Here is a 12,849-nt window from a genome sequence, read left to right on the forward strand (position 1 = left end):
AAAAAAAAAAAAAAAAGTTAAAATAATGAGTTTTATGTTTAAAAAAAAAAAACAGTAGGTCCCCATGATAGGTAGCTGCAGGGTAAGAAGCACGGACCTGCACTGACAAAACCATCGCACAGGGGTGGCAGCTGCAGCGGGGTCCACGCGATACCAGCAGGTGGGCTTCGGGGAGCAGGTGCACAGGTCCCCGGCTGCTCAGCCTGGAGGGAGGAGGGTGGGCAGGAGCCACCACAGCAGCCCAGCCCCGTGCACCTGGGGCCACAGGGGAGAAACTCCAAGGGGACACACTGACATGTCCTGTCCCAGACGGTGGGACCCCCAAGGCATTTTGGCCCTCTCTCACAGGGGGTGGGGGTGGGGACTAGCAGACGTGCCCAGGGCCCGGCTGCCCAGGGGCTGGACACACAGGGAGCACACACACGGGCTCTGGGCCTCCACGGGCTCTGGGCCTCCACACGCAGACGCTCACCCTCACATGCCCGTGCGGGGGCCACTATCCTCAGCTCCCCATACGCAGGCACACAGGCCTGTCCCCTGGTTCCCCAACGAGCAGGGAGGGCAGGGCAGGGCGGGGGAGGGGAGGTGCACCAGGGCGGCTCCCCACCACTGGGACTGGACGCCACTGGGACTGAGCCTTTGTCGCCCCCCAGTTCACGCTGAAGCCCTAACCCCCAGTGTGGCTGCACATGGAAATGGGGCTTCTAAGGAAGTGATTCAGGTTGGGTGAGGTCCTAAGGGTGGGGCCTGATCCTACAGGACTGGCGTCCTTGTACGAAGATACCCCCAAGGGCTCTGCACAAGCACACAGCAAGAAAGCGGCTGGAAGGCAGCCAGGAAGCGGACCCGCATTGGAACCCCCCTCGCTGGCATCCTGATTTGGGACCTCCAGCCTCCAGAACCATGAGATGAATGTCTGTTCAAGCGCCTGGCTGTGGCATCTTGTCATGGCCGCCCAGGCTAAGACACCCTGTTCGCCACTCTGTTGGTCGTGGAAACAGCCAACCTCGTGAGGCCTGGTTCCTGAGTGAGGCCAGCCTGGAGCAGGGCACCCTGTGACTCACATGAGGACAGAGTTTGCAATCTGGGGCTGTCTGTTACAGCAGCATGACCTAGTTCATTCTGACTAATACAGCCCCCCTGTGTATCTAGGCAAGGATGTTCAAATCCAAGCAGATGTCTACTTAGCATTCATGCTAAGTTAACAGTGGCCAGGTTGTCACGTGGCCACAGACGTGAGCCACTCAGCACCCTCCACCTGGCAAGGACCATGGGGAAACTTGTTCTGAATGGCTGCACCCAAGGCTCCTGGGAGTCAATGGGCTTCCCTGCCCTGGGCACCCGTGGAACCACCGCCGGGATGTTTCAGATGAAAGCCTGGGTATTGGGAATGACAAGGGCCACTCTGGCCTGTGTGCCCTGAGCCACAAGGTGAAGATGGAATCACCTCCCGTGGTCCAGCTGTCCTCAGGCCCTCAGGACTCAGCAAACCCATCCAAAACGCCAGAACGCCTGAGGCCTTCACGCCCCCGCAGACAGTCCCGAAGGCAGCAGTCTGCCTCTAGGGGCTGGGAAGGCGACGCCTGACTCCTCATCAGGTCAGTCGCCTCCCGGCTCCTCACGTCCTGCGCCCTCGGATGAGCCCACCGACAGCTCACGGTGCTCCATCCCTGGCCCAGGCAGTGTCCCCCGGACCCTCCACCCGTCTGCAGTTTGCTGTGCCAACTGTCCTGGGCCCCAGCTTGGGACAAAGCCCGGGTTCCTAAGACCCTGAGCTTGACGACCACTGGACACGCTGCTGATTTGAGAGGGCCACGCCTGACCCGGGCCAGAATGACACCGGGAAGGACCGTAACGCACGAAGCCACGGACGGCCCCGGCCCACCCTCCCTGCTGCGGGGGGCAGAGGGTGGTGGCGGGAAGGGAGGGCATCAAGTCACGTCTGTGCAGAAAATCACTCAGAAACACCCTGGGGGGGGGAGGGGCAGGTGCCAGCCCAGTCACCTCTCGACAACTCTGAGGGTCCCTGGCTCGGTCGGGCTCTGGCCTGCGGGGTGCATCCCCAGCTCACCTGCCACGCCACAGCAAGCTGGGAGATCTCCCGGCCCGACATGCCCTCCGTCAGCTGTGCGATCTCTGAGCACTTCTTCCCGTAGTCAAACTGGGCCAGCTTCAAGCGCCTGGTAAAGAGTTCCCAAGTGATGCCTGGGCACCCACAGGACCCGGGCCAGAGCAGAGGCCCGTGAGGGACCCAGGCTCCCACACAGACGGAGAGCAGGAGCCTGTGCTGGGAAACCCCAGGCGGGACACGTCCGACCCCCTCACTTTAATGAGCTACCCCCTGCCAACGTCCACTGCTGGGGCCAGGTCTGGCCGTTCCACCTTCCTACCCTGCTGGGCATATGTCCCTTCCTCGTGGAGCCCAAGACGGGGCCCGGGTGGGGCACATGCTGCGCTCAGGGGCGGCCGTGGGGCCGCTCAGAACGTGGGAGAACGGAGGAGCTCCGGGGGCCTGTTCCCAGCTCCACCGCCTGCCTGGGGGCAGGGACCCCGCCCAGCACTCAGACAGCGGCCGAGCTCCTAATCCCGCCCCCGCAGGCGGATGCCAGGCCCAGTCAGGCCTGGCTGAAGGCCCAAGAGAGCCCGCTCAGACTCCTGTGAAAAGTCCTCAGAACCTCAGGCTACACGCAGTGTTCAGGCTGCAGCTGGGCTAGGACGTGCCATCGGGAGCTGGAGTAGGGTGTGGAGGTGGGGGACTGGGGCCAGCCAGGGGCAAAAGGAAAAAGAGACCCAGATAAGAGAGCTTGGGGGCAGCTGAGAGACGGGTGGCAGGGGCAGGCAAAGCCCGCCGCAGAACAGAAGACAGCTCAGCAGCGCCAGGCGGGAACCAGGTCGGTGGGGCTGAGATCTGGTCCCCGGAGAGGGTTACAAATAGACCAGCGCTGGCTTATCTGGAACGCTCCCGACAACAGTGAGAGAGGGCCTGGACGAGCAGGGAGGGCACCCCCGGCCTGGTGTGTCCCTCTGTGTGCTGGGGAGGGGCCCCAGAGGGAGGCTCAGCGAGGCCAGAAATGGGCCGGCACAGCCCGCCACTGCCAGGGCCTGACTGTGGCCTGGATCTGAGCATTTCAAAGGCAGGACGGGGCAGCAAGGCCTCCAGTGATGGGCGATCATGACCCCACACGTGAAACCCAGGGGCAGGGGCAGGGGCACGGGCGGGGAGCGGCCGTGGTGGCGGGACACTTACTGCTTTCCTTCTGTGGCTGGTTTAAGAACATACTTGTCAAAATACAGTCTCACCAGGCGCTCCCGCGCCTCTCGCCGCGGCAGGTCAAAGCCGACCATCTCGCCAATGCGGTCGTTGATGGCCCAGTCAAGCTGCTCGGGCTGGTTGGTGGCCAGGACCAGCATGAACCTGCAGCCAGCACACGGCAAGAGCTCAGGGCTCGGGGCCAGCAGAACCCGCCACGCGGCGTCCTCACACGCAAGACCCCGCCGCACCGGCGCTGCCCTCTGCCTCCCATCCCTCCCTGTCTTGCCCCAGCTCATGCCTCTCCCCGACTGGTGGCCCAGCCATGGAAGCCTCCCTGTGTGCAGGAGGGACGGGGACCCAGGGAACCAGGTCTGAGACAGACCCCTGCCCGAGACAGACCCCTGCCCCTCCCACACCAAGTGCTGGGGTCTTGAAGCCTGGGGCTCAGCCAAGCACAAGGGCCAGCCAGGGGCAAAAGGAAAAAGAGACCCAGATAAGAGAGCTTGGGGGCAGCTGAGAGACGGGTGGCAGGGGCAGGCAAAGCCCGCCGCAGAACAGAAGACAGCTCAGCAGCGCCAGGCGGGAACCAGGTCGGTGGGGCTGAGATCTGGTCCCCGGAGAGGGTTACAAATAGACCAGCGCTGGCTTATCTGGAACGCTCCCGACAACAGTGAGAGAGGGCCTGGACGAGCAGGGAGGGCACCCCCGGCCTGGTGTGTCCCTCTGTGTGCTGGGGAGGGGCCCCAGAGGGAGGCTCAGCGAGGCCAGAAATGGGCCGGCACAGCCCGCCACTGCCAGGGCCTGACTGTGGCCTGGATCTGAGCATTTCAAAGGCAGGACGGGGCAGCAAGGCCTCCAGTGATGGGCGATCATGACCCCACACGTGAAACCCAGGGGCAGGGGCAGGGGCACGGGCGGGGAGCGGCCGTGGTGGCGGGACACTTACTGCTTTCCTTCTGTGGCTGGTTTAAGAACATACTTGTCAAAATACAGTCTCACCAGGCGCTCCCGCGCCTCTCGCCGCGGCAGGTCAAAGCCGACCATCTCGCCAATGCGGTCGTTGATGGCCCAGTCAAGCTGCTCGGGCTGGTTGGTGGCCAGGACCAGCATGAACCTGCAGCCAGCACACGGCAAGAGCTCAGGGCTCGGGGCCAGCAGAACCCGCCACGCGGCGTCCTCACACGCAAGACCCCGCCGCACCGGCGCTGCCCTCTGCCTCCCATCCCTCCCTGTCTTGCCCCAGCTCATGCCTCTCCCCGACTGGTGGCCCAGCCATGGAAGCCTCCCTGTGTGCAGGAGGGACGGGGACCCAGGGACCCAGGTCTGAGACAGACCCCTGCCCCTCCCACACCAAGTGCTGGGGTCTTGAAGCCTGGGGCTCAGCTAAGCAGACGTGCCAACTCAGCAGGAACTCGACACACCCCTGGGGGTCTCAGTGGGGGTACGGTCTCCACCGGCAGCAGCTACAGCGGGCAAGGCCAGTGAGTCTGGCGTGGTAGCCACGTTGGCTGACTGGCAGGGCTAGATGCCACCAGCGGGCAAGGGGCTGGAGGGGCCTCACCCACCTGGAGGAGTGGGATTAAGGGGCCCAGAAGGGCCAGCCCAATCCTAGGGCAACCTGCAACCTGGGGCCCCTGGCTGTGGGGTGAGCCCCTGACAATGCATCTCATGGGCAGCCGGAAATGCCCAGGGCCTGAGCCAAGGGCAGTAGCCTGTGGACGAGTCTGTGCCCCTCGGCTCTTCCTCAGAGACCCCAGCACATTGTCTCCGCAGCTCCACAGATGCCCCACGGCGCCCAACGGGCCGTCCCACTGCGTCCGGCCACGTGGGTCAGGCGTGAGCCTGCTCGGTCGGCTGCCCCACAGCAGCCGCGTGAGCTGAGGCAGTGCCACGGCCCCCGCACACGGGCTCTCCTCACTTGCTGCTGTGCTGGCCTGTCCGGTGCAGGAACGCGTTCAGGGTGGCCCTGAGGTCCTCACTGATCTTCTCCTGCAGAGACAAAAGTCTGGTGTCAGGTGCCCACGCCGGAGTGCTATAAGCAGCCACGGGGGCGCTAAGGAAAGGCTCCGCAGAAAGGCGCAACCCCCGCTCGTCCACGACAGAATGAATCTAAGTTCGAAGGCCGAAGCTTGACTCCGAAGGCGCTGAACTTCCACTTTTCAAACAAAATGGACGAAGAAAGCGCAGCTGAGGAGCAGGTTCCCGGTGACCTTCCCAGGAAGTGCAGACACCGCGGCCCAGGCCGCCCGCCCTGCCCGCTCCCCAGGCCAGAGGGCGGCCTCCAGACACTCACAGTCGCCCGCTTCCTGAGAAAGGCATCTGCTTCGTCCACGAAGAGCAGGAGGCTGCAAGGGCAGGGCCGCGTGAGGCGGGCAGGGCACGGCCCCGTGGGAAGCCCGAGCTTTGCACTGCCCCCACCGGGGCCCAGACCTTGGCCGCAGACCAGGGCGTGTCAAGTGCCAGTGTCACGAGAAAGTAACTAAAGATAGGCTGGTGACCCCTTGTCTTAAACGTTTTAAAGTCTCCGGGACTGGGCCTCCCTGGTGGCGCAGTGGTTAAGAATCCACCTGCCAATGCACGGGACATGGGTTCGGGCCCTGGTCCGGGAAGATCCCACGTGCCGCAGAGCAACTAAGCCCGTGCACCACAACTACTGAGCCCACGTGCCACAACCACTGAAGCCCACGCGCCTAGAGCCCGTGCTCCGCAACAAGAGAAGCCACCACAATGAGAAGCCCACACACCACAACGAAGAGCAGCCCCCGCTCGCCGCAACTAGAGAAAGCCCACGTGCGGCAACGAAGACCTAACGCAGCCAAAAATAAAATAAAAGAAAGCCTCTGGGACCAAGAGGCTCCCGGACCTTGGGGACAGGCTGTGGGGAAAGTCACCAACCCCCCTTCCCAGCAGGAGCCCCAGGGCCACCCAGGAGGCACCCAGCTCACCCTCGCCGGCTGGTGTTGGCCCAGTCAAAGACCTTGTGCATGGCAGTCACGCCGTCCCGCCCCATGGGGGCCACATCCCCACCCGTCATGATGGCGTAGTCCATGCCTGAGTGCAGCGCGAGTTTCTGGGTGGGAAAGGCACTTTAATGCCTGCTCCGTCTGCTCTCCAGCCCACCGCCCCGGTCGCTGGGGACCAGACCGCGTGTGGGGAGACGCCCTTCCTGGAAGAGCTGGGCAGGGGCTGCCTCCCACGTGTCCCCCGCCCACGGCACCTCTCCCCAGTAGGTGAGACTCCATAACCCCCAGCTACTGTGCCCTCACCTTGGCAAACAGTGTCTTGCCCGTCCCAGGTGGCCCGTACATGAGGATGTTCCGGTACACACTCCTGTTCTTCCTGGTGTTCCTCGTGGCAATGGCGATGTCCCGCACGCGAGCCTCCAGGCTGGGCTGCCAGGGGACACGAGGTTTGGGGACGCTCTGCCTCTGAGTCCATCCCTCCTGAGTGCCTGGGTCAGTGCGAGAGGCCGCCTCTCCCTGGCTGGGGCTCAGCCAGCAAACCGGACTCCAGGAAGGTCGCGCAGCCCTGCCCGGGCGGGAAGGTCCCAGGGATAGGCAGCCCCACTTACGCTGAGGACGACGCCCTCCAATGCGTCCTGAGGCTTACTGAGGAGCCGCCTGCTGACCTGCGGGGCGCGGGGGGTATCAGGGTCAACGGCGGTGCCCACGGCGCAGCCACCCCAGAACACGCATTACCAGCCGTCCTGGAGAAGGCCGGCAGGGGAGACTGTCGGCGACACTGACCTCTAGCAACGGCCCGCAGCACCACCCGTGGGTGCACAGCACCCGTGCCAGGCAGGAAGCCTGGCTCCCCTCGAGGAAGGCAGCCGACACAGGGCTGCTTCCAGCGACTTATCTTATGGGTAGATGACTTGCTGGAGCCCCAGAAGTTTGTATACAACCTCCAGTCCACCCAGGGGGACGGTCATGCCCACAGACCCACAGAGGGACGGAGCGGACTGGCGTGAGGGTCCCCCCAGTGCTGACGCCACAGGGCCAGAGGAATAGCGTGAGGAAGAGAAAGCCAAATGCAAATCTGTGAGCAGGGGAACGGGGCAGTATTGGGTAAAAAGGGGAGAAGGGCCCACGTGTGCGACTCGGCTGTAAGGCCACCCGGACCCAGGGGGCCCGCGGTCACCTGCACAGGGTGCCGCAGCAGCTCCAGCACCGTGATTCGCGAGGTCTCCCGCACCAGGGACGGCTTCCCCAGCCGGGTCTCCACGTAGCGCCCTATGGCCGACGTGGCGTTCTTGGCGGAATAGATGCCAACGGCCAGCAGCGTCAGCCCAGCCACCTGGAACAGGGCAGAGGCAGGTGGCGCCCACCCCATCCCCGGCAGTCTTGGGGCTCCCCCACCAGCTCCCTGAGTCTCAGCCGGGCCCCACCAGTACCTCTCCAAAGGGCAGGCACTGGTGTGGAGATGAAACGGACGCCTGGCACCCCTCCCACACCCTCCTCCCAGCCCCACCAGGGCCAACACTGAGCTGTTCCAAGTGCCCCAAACCCAAAGGCTGCGTCACTTGTGGCTTTCCAGTGGCAGTGGGGGGCGCGGGGGCAGCAACCGCCTCAGCCGTAGGTCTATGAACGCTCAGAGCGCCAGGCGCCTCTCACGGCCAGCAGAGACCCCGACACGTGACACAGACCGCAAGGAAAACGGCAGCGTTGTTTACCGTGGCTGTCACTTTGTCCCAGTCTGTCACAAAGGCCTGGAATCCTTCACCAAACACGGTGCCAGCCATCCTGCAGGGGAAGCAGTGGCATGACTGGGAAGGAATCGGGCTGTGCCCGTGCGCCTAGCCCAGGCTCCAAGGTCAGCCCCAAAGGTCACCGCAGAAGGACCGGCCAGGGGAGTAGTGGGGTGCCTGCTCGGGGGAAGGGGCGAGAGGATGCCCGCTGGGCACGGCCTCACCTGATGGACTCCAGGATGGTCTGGCGCTGCTCAGCAGCCTTCAGGCGGATCTGCTCACGGGTGATATCAGCATTGTCGCGCTCAGCCTTGGCCCGGGCACGCGCCTCGGCCTCCACCCGCAGCATCTCGTTCTTGTGCCGAAGCTCCATCTCCCGCTCCACGGTGGCTGCCCAGGGAGAGCGGGGAGCAGCGCTCAGCCCGAGGCCCGTGGCCCCCCGACCCAGGATGAAGCGCAAGCACAGGGTACCCCCCGGGTACCCCCCCACCCCCCTCTCCCAAGGGTCTCAGCGCGCCCGCTGCTTCACGCTGCTTGGGAAGCACAGGGCCTGAAGCAAGGCCCGTGGCCCTTGGCCCGTGAGCTCCCAGGCCAGGGCCCTACCTCGCCGCAGGGCCTCCTGCTTCTGCACGGACTCCTCCTGCTTCCGTAAGTTCTCCTCGTTGAGAAGTTGCTGAAAAGGAGCCACAAGGGAAAGGGAAGGGCTTCGAGATTAGGAAACGGTCAATATCACACCAACAGGTTAGCTGCTCTGGCCCCAGAGATGTCCCCATCGCCCCGGGGGCTCCTACCCCATGGGACGGTCACCTTATGGCCTGCAGGCTGCATGGCCCGAGGCAGGAGCCACGGCCGCCAGCCTAGCTCGGCCTCAGGGCAGCCCTGACCCACAGCTGTCCTCACAAAACAGGCTTTTTGCTGGACTGTTTAATTTAAAAACTAAAGTGCCCACAATAGGCTCGACGTTTGAATGCCCCCCACAGACCCGTCAGTCAGGGTCCCACCCGGGAGACCCTCGGGGCGGCGCGGGCAGATCCCCACCCCTCCAACGCAGTGGTTACTGCCGGGCGGACCCCAGCCTCTGGCCCCTACCCGCCCCAAGGGATGCCCACGCCCTCAGGGAAGACAGGCGGCTGGGCAGAGTTCACCTGCTGCTTCAGCTGGTCCTCGTAGCGCTGCCGGGACAGCTTGTCCTGGTACTGGGCCCTCTAGGGAGGGAAAGGGCGGTGTGCACACGGCCCAGGCACAGAAGCCACGGTCCAAGGTGGGACTCGGCGGGTGCGGGACCCGAGGAGCGACCCGCGTGCCCCACCCCCGCCGCCTTACGGCCTGGTGCTGCCGCGTCTCCTCACTCAGAGTCTTCCTCCGCTCCTCGGCCTGCACCCGGACCTGCTCGCCCTTCAGCTGCTCCACGGCGGCCTCGTACTCCTGCGCGACACACCAGCCGCCCTGAGCCCAGGGCCCGGCCAGGCCTCCCGCCCTGACACCCCTCCCCTGCGTGGGCTCCAAAGGAGCCGGACAGCCTGTGCAGCCCCTGGGCAGGGATGCAGCCTGGTCTGCACCCCACAGGCCTGTGGGTGCTCAGCTGTAGCCTCACCTAGGCCCGGGAGGACCCAGACCCACAGGCAGAGAGAAGCCAGGAAAACGGACAGGGCCAGGCCCCAAAGCAGCCAGACGGTCTCCTGGGGTGCCTGTCACTCCCCCAGCCCCCCACACCGTTTCCGCTGCGCTTATGCCACGTGCTTGCTTTCCGATTCGCTTTACAACAGCCTGTGGTGGAGGGTAGAGCCTGTGCTTTTCCTACGCTCGCTCACTACGTGCTCAGAGTGACGGCAGGAGTCCCCCCTCGGGGAGACCAGCCTCCTCACCCACATCTGCCCTTCCAGATAGTTCTGTACAAAACTCAGGCCGCACACCTGTCTTTGATCCCCGCTTCCCTCAAATCCTAGAGGGAGGTGCTGCACCCACCGCCCACGTTCTGTCTGTCCGGGGGCCCCTCAGCCTCGGGGCTGCAGCCCACCTCTGCCAGCACCACACCCACACTCACCTTGAGCTTAGCCTGATGTTCCAGCTGAAGCGTCTGCTCCTGCATCTGTGCCAGACTCAGCGCCTCCTTGGCGTGTCCTGCAGCGGGGGCAGGTGTGTGGGCATCAGGACACCGGGCGAGTGTTCACGAGTGCCAGGGGCTGCTCAGGGACACCACAGCCCACCTCGGCCTGAGCACACGCGTGGCCACCCTGGTCGGACCTGCTCAGCCACCCATCCCTCCAAGAGCCACCTGTGTATGCTCCATCCCCAGCGGAAAGCGTGTGCGAGGTCTGCCCCCCGGGGACTGTCACACTCCAAAGGGTTCCATCAGAGAGGCTGTCCCCCGCCCGCCTGTTGACAGCAGGAGGGTCAACATGGTGGTCGTTTCCCCATTAAACAAAAAGCAAGCCTGTGGCTAGAACGTCCTTTATTTTTCCAGTGCGAACGTTTTTCCTGAGCCTCTGATACCTGTTACTGATTCACAGACAGGCGAGCGCAGGCAGGCAAGAACGTAAGGGGCAAACGAGGATTAAACCAGGAAGAAGGGACTTCCCTGGTGGTCCAGGGGCTAAGACCCTGTGCTCCCAGTGCAGGGGTCTAGGTCCCTGGTCAGGGAACCAGATCCTACATGTCACAACTACGAGTTCACACGCGGCAACTGAGACCTGGTGCAGCCAAATAAATAAATGTTAAAAAAAAAAAACCCAAACCCAGAACGAAGCCGATACACACAGGCTGACAGCTCTTCACAGGCCACATGTTAGAAACACGTGTGTGTGTGTGAGTGACAACTTCCAGGCGTATTCTCTTCATCAGGGGAAGTCACATGTGGAGATATGTGGGTATCCGGTGCTCTCCTTGCTAACAAAGCCTGCACGTCGGGTCTCTCTAATAGATCCGTGATGACAGAGTTCTCCTGTGCGCCACGCTTCACTACGAAAACTTTCTAACACATAAAGGCACGGAGAGAAGGTTGGGACCCCATGAGCCCACCTCCCTGATGCTACCACGCTCCCAGGTTGCTGCCCACACGTCCACCCTTCTACCCCCCCACCACAATCTGTCTTATTTTTTGAGGCCTTCAGGGTAAGCTGCAGACCCCAGGACCCCAAGCTGCAGCACCTGCATCACTGACTACAGCGTAACCCCTGGGGCTCGCTGGCTCCAAGCACGTGTTAGGCATGTGGTGGAAGCTCTAGGGCTGAGGTAGGCTGGGGCTCGTGGTTTGGCTTCAGAGTTTGGGGAGGACCTGCAGCTGGCCTGCTTACTCACGCCGTGACCTTTGACAGGTAGGCTGACTGCTCCGAGCACCTTGCCTGCCAATGGAGCAGGGCGCTCCCTCCCCCGACCCGTGGAGTGAGGTGGAGAAAGCACGTAAATCGCTCAGCACAGGCACCCGCGAGCCCCCCTAATCACAAGCTACGACCTCAGTGCTGACAATGATGACTGTCACCTCGAAGTCGTCCTACACTGAGATGTGCGAGCTGCCACGTTAACTGCACCCACCACAGGCAGGCACCCTGTACGTGCGTGGAGCACACAGCTCAAGGCCAATGTGCTGCTCTGGCGTCCAAGGAGGGCCTGGGAAACCTGGGGAACTGGGTAGCGTCAGACTGGGCCCCGAAGGACACAGACGGTGGTCAGGCTGTAAGAAGCAGCTGGGGACGTCTCTGGTTTGCGTGGAGAGGGCAGTGAGGTGAACAAGAGCAGGTACAGGCCAACCAGGGCAGGCACTCTGGCTGTGAACTGGGAGCATCTCCAGACAACAGGCCTGCAGAGGGGCTAAGGACAGAAGGGGCTCAGGCACCCTGGGAAGGAGGGTTTGGGGACAGAAGGGGCAGCAGCCCAGGGTGAAACCTCCCCCATCGGCCAGCAGAAAAGCCAGGAAAGATGGCAGGAACAAAAATGACGTAGAGTCCGCACTTGAGACAGTATCACCGGATGTGGAGGCCAGCGGGGTGGACCATGCTTCTAGGTGGTGGTAGCTGGGGACTCTGCAGGAGATGCTGCTTGGTGGGGAAATGGGGGAGCAGAGGCCAAGGCTCTGGGGACCCAGATGGAGAATGTCCTGGGGCAAGAGCTCTGGGGCAGCCAGTGCAGGGAAGGTCATCAACTGGCCCAGGGCTGCTTGATCTGTTGCTTTATAGACCTCACCTACCTGAACGTTAACCTTTTCCAATGATAAATGCAAATGTGCTTTATTTCCCTTAAGACCAACGCCCCTCAAACACGTTTCCCTTCTTAGGCGGAAAACTGCCAAGCAACCACCACGGACGGATCCCCTACCTGGCCACCCTTGGCCGTTCCACGTGGAGACGGCAAGAGGCGGTAACTGGAGACCAGGGTGCAGCCCTGCCAGCTGCTGCTTGTACCCTCTGAGTCCCCTCGGCACCGGTTTCCCCACTTGAAGGACGCGTGGCAACTGGGAAGATGCCAGAGGATCAGGGGATCCCGAACCTCACTGCACGCAGGGTGGCTCCGGCTGGCTTACCGCTGGAGACCGGTTTCCCCCCGACGGCCACCCGCCGCTCGATCCCTCAGACCACCAAGGGCCACCGTGCCCCCGAGCCCGCCGCCCGGCCGCCCTCCCCGCGCCCAACCCCCGCACTCACGCGAATGCTCCAGCTCGCGTGCCGCCTTGGCCGCGCGCTCCAGGCCCGTCGGGTCGAAGTTGCTCCATTTGTCCTTGGGCGCAGGCCGGTCCCCCGCGCCGCGGTCCCCGCCGCCCTCGGCCCCGGGCTGCACGGGCGGCAGCGGAAGCGGCGGCCCCGAGCCTTCGCCCTTGGGGCCCTTGATGCCGAAGAGCCACGACATGGCTCGCGAGCTCCACGCGCCGCCGCCGGAACCCGTAGCCGTGCGGACGCGCGCGACGCAGAGCACGATC

General features: G+C 63.6%; 1 protein-coding gene across 1 annotated transcript in view; it reads right to left on the reverse strand.

Annotated features, from left to right (window-relative positions):
• Positions 1–12,843, reverse strand: part of LOC112409932 (ATPase family AAA domain-containing protein 3) — a 17,155-nt gene extending 4,312 nt beyond the window's left edge. Inside the window, exons 1-15 of the mRNA XM_024760313.1 lie at positions 12,578–12,843; positions 9,985–10,061; positions 9,264–9,365; positions 9,086–9,145; positions 8,544–8,613; positions 8,165–8,330; positions 7,926–7,995; positions 7,394–7,549; positions 6,825–6,881; positions 6,520–6,645; positions 6,199–6,323; positions 5,547–5,598; positions 5,172–5,242; positions 4,200–4,367; positions 2,072–2,180 (exon numbers count right to left, since the gene is read on the reverse strand). Of these exons, the coding sequence (XP_024616081.1) occupies positions 2,072–2,180; positions 4,200–4,367; positions 5,172–5,242; positions 5,547–5,598; positions 6,199–6,323; positions 6,520–6,645; positions 6,825–6,881; positions 7,394–7,549; positions 7,926–7,995; positions 8,165–8,330; positions 8,544–8,613; positions 9,086–9,145; positions 9,264–9,365; positions 9,985–10,061; positions 12,578–12,779 (1,611 nt within the window). The 5' untranslated portion in view covers positions 12,780–12,843. The remainder of the gene's footprint in view (positions 1–2,071; positions 2,181–4,199; positions 4,368–5,171; positions 5,243–5,546; positions 5,599–6,198; positions 6,324–6,519; positions 6,646–6,824; positions 6,882–7,393; positions 7,550–7,925; positions 7,996–8,164; positions 8,331–8,543; positions 8,614–9,085; positions 9,146–9,263; positions 9,366–9,984; positions 10,062–12,577) is intronic.
• Positions 12,844–12,849: the final 6 nt, after the last annotated feature.

Source organism: Neophocaena asiaeorientalis, unplaced genomic scaffold (assembly GCF_003031525.2).
Source record: "Neophocaena asiaeorientalis asiaeorientalis breed wild unplaced genomic scaffold, Neophocaena_asiaeorientalis_V1.1 scaffold489, whole genome shotgun sequence".
Classification (NCBI taxonomy): Eukaryota; Metazoa; Chordata; class Mammalia; order Artiodactyla; family Phocoenidae; genus Neophocaena; species Neophocaena asiaeorientalis.